The sequence below is a fragment of the Oncorhynchus mykiss genome, chromosome 19, assembly GCF_013265735.2.
Source record: "Oncorhynchus mykiss isolate Arlee chromosome 19, USDA_OmykA_1.1, whole genome shotgun sequence".
NCBI lineage: Eukaryota > Metazoa > Chordata > Actinopteri > Salmoniformes > Salmonidae > Oncorhynchus > Oncorhynchus mykiss.
In genome coordinates, this window is record NC_048583.1 from 2610857 (window position 1) to 2614036 (window position 3180).

Below are 3180 nucleotides of genomic sequence, written 5' to 3' on the forward strand. Positions count from 1 at the left end.
TAACACAACTAAAAACACATGGAAATGGGAGATATATTTTACCTCCCTGGTTAGAGGACAAATCAGGTTGTTGGTGCTGTTGAAACTAACACAACTAAAAACACATGGAAATGGGAGATATATTTTACCTCCCTGGTTAGAGGACAAATCAGGTTGTTGGTGCTGTTGAAACTAACACAACTAAAAACACATGGAAATGGGAGATATATTTTACCTCCCTGGTTAGAGGACAAATCAGGTTGTTGGTGCTGTTGAAACTAACACAACTAAAAACACATGGAAATGGGAGATATATTTTACCTCCCTGGTTAGAGGACAAATCAGGTTGTAGGTGCTGTTGAAACTAACACAACTAAAAACACATGGAAATGGGAGATATATTTTACCTCCCTGGTTAGAGGACAAATCAGGTTGTTGGTGCTGTTGAAACTAACACAACTAAAAACACATGGAAATGGGAGATATATTTTACCTCCCTGGTTAGAGGACAAATCAGGTAGTAGGTGCTGTTGAAACTAACACAACTAAAAACACATGGAAATGGGAGATATATTTTACCTCCCTGGTTAGAGGACAAATCAGGTTGTAGGTGCTGTTGAAACTAACACAACTAAAAACACATGGAAATGGGAGATATATTTTACCTCCCTGGTTAGAGGACAAATCAGGTTGTTGGTGCTGTTGAAACTAACACAACTAAAAACACATGGAAATGGGAGATATATTTTACCTCCCTGGTTAGAGGACAAATCAGGTTGTTGGTGCTGTTGAAACTAACACAACTAAAAACACATGGAAATGGGAGATATATTTTACCTCCCTGGTTAGAGGACAAATCAGGTTGTTGGTGCTGTTGAAACTAACACAACTAAAAAAACACATGGAAATGGGAGATATATTTTACCTCCCTGGTTAGAGGACAACCTGCAGAAGACAGTCAGCTACATTTTGGAGAGATGCATTTACATTTAGAGGTCGTTAAACAAAGGAACGCAACACTTATTTTTCATCCCTCATCGATATCATGTTGAAATCATTTGTGTGAGAGTGGGGAGATGAGGTTGTCCTGTTAAAACTAACAGCTCAAAAACCACATGGAATCTGGGAATAATGTGTACATCACTGGTTAGATGACAACTTGTAGAAAACATCTAGCTACATTTTGATTCAAGTGGGTCACCAATGCTGTAAGTGTAACACAGCTCTTTTTGTGTTAGTCACTTTCTGTTATATCATATAAATAGCACTCTTTCAATTCAGAGCCTGGATTTTCCCCCTGAGGCTAATATCCATATCATGCAGAAATCAATTGAGGGGGCAAACGTTTAGTGTTCTACATTGTGACATCATTAAAATACTCCTTCTACAATGTTTAAACATTCTACATTGTGACATTATTAAAATACTCATTCTACAATGTTAAAACATTCTACATTGTGACATCATTAAAATACTCCTTCTAAAATGTAGGGGGCAAACGTTTAGTGTTCTACATTGTGACATCATTAAAATACTCCTACTACAATGTTTAAACATTATACATTGTGACATTAATTCATTGATATCATGAAACAATTCCATCATTAATGTATTTTCTGATGTTTGATCAGAGATCTTTTATCAGAGTATCTCTTGTCACATTGATCACAGCTAGGAGGTTTCTCTCCTGTGTGTGTTCTCTGGTGTATAATCAGATGACTAGATGTAGTACAACTCTTCCCACATTGTTCACAGCTATAAGGTTTCTCTCCTGTGTGTGTTCTCCGGTGTATAATCAGATGACTAGATGTAGTAAAATTCTTCCCACATTGTTCACAGCTATAAGATTTCTCTCCTGTGTGTGTTCTCTGGTGTGATACCAGGTTGCTTGACTGAGTAAAATTCTTCCCACATTGATAACAGCTGTAAGATTTCTCTCCTGTGTGTGTTCTCTGGTGAGACAACAGGCTGCTTGACTGAGTAAAACTCTTCCCATATTGATAACAGCTGTAAGGTTCCTCTCCTGTGTGTGTTCTCTGGTGAGATAACAGGCTGCTTGACTGATTAAAATTCTTCCCACATTGATCACAGCTATAAGGTTTCTCTCCAGTGTGAATTCTCATGTGTACTTTTAGTGAATTTGATATTAAGTAACTCTTCCCACAGTTAGAGCAGCAGTGAGATTTCTTCCCTGTTGGTCTCCACTGATGTTTCTTGAGGTGATATGATCTGGAGAGACTCTTCTCTGCCTCGTTAGCATCATGATGTTGAGGCTCCCCAGAGGATCCACGATAGTCATGTCTCTCTCCTGTGTAAACAACAAGTCAGACAGATGGTTAAAGGCCCACAACAGCAGAAATCCACTGTAAAAGGTGATGCCAACAGCGTAGCCATGATGTTGTACAACAATTGTCTGTAATGAATGTTACAATGATTTGACAATTGTCTTAAGACAGTCAAGTGAGCAACAATAGTCATATTTTGTCTTGTTTTCACATTAGTAGTAACATTGATGATTGTAGGCTATAAATACGTTATTACAGTTGCTGAACACCTAACAAGTGTGCCAGACAACCTTTGGTCACCAATATAAGCCCCTTACTGTGTTTGCTAAAATAGGCGCAAGAGGGCAATGAATTGAATGTGAGAGTGGTTACATTTCTCCAGCCCCCATCCCTCAGCTGTTTACCAAACCAAGTCTCAGGGCAGCCATTTTGTTGCCGTTTAAATCCTAGGTTGTCCCTTTAAAAAAGCCAAATCAATCGATCAACCAATCTGCAGTTCAAACAATAACAAAGATGTCATTCCACCACTGTTTTGGTAATAAGATGATGGATGGGTCTGGAGAAATGTAACTACTCTCAAATTCATAGACAGACCTACGGATGCAAGGACTGACCATCCATGAAATCAACATGATAGTTTTAACCATGTTGAGGCTATACAGTGTTGATTCACATTGTTTCTAAACATTGGTGTAAAAAATCTTATTTGGGGTTCTGATGGGGTACAACAGTTGAACTAAGCTCATGAGGTATGTGTTATATTCTTCAAGAATCAATGGCTATAAATAATATAAATGTAGCAATTACATATTTCCCCTTTAACACCACACATCAGTTCAACAACTGCAGAGTTTGTGCCTCTGTTTTTAAGACAGTACTTACTAGTGTTAATCACGGCCCGGTTTCTCAAAACCAT

The 3180-nt window shown here is 38.1% G+C and overlaps 1 protein-coding gene across 1 annotated transcript; it reads right to left on the reverse strand.

Annotated features, from left to right (window-relative positions):
• Window positions 1-826: 826 nt before the first annotated feature.
• Window positions 827-3180, reverse strand: LOC118941533 (zinc finger protein 239-like). The gene is made up of 2 exons (XM_036955459.1): window positions 3147-3180; window positions 827-2290 (listed from the first exon to the last, which is right to left on the reverse strand). Exons 1-2 carry the CDS (start codon window positions 3178-3180, stop codon window positions 1584-1586), a joined length of 741 nt encoding a protein of 246 aa, XP_036811354.1. The 3' UTR covers window positions 827-1583.

Coding starts and splice junctions, on each gene's coding strand:
- LOC118941533 (XM_036955459.1), bottom strand. CDS start 3,180: ATGGTTTTGAGAAACCGGGCCGTGATTAACACTA. Junction 2,291..3,146: donor CCGGGCCGTGATTAACACTA/GTAAGTACTGTC, acceptor TTGTTGTTTACA/CAGGAGAGAGACATGACTAT.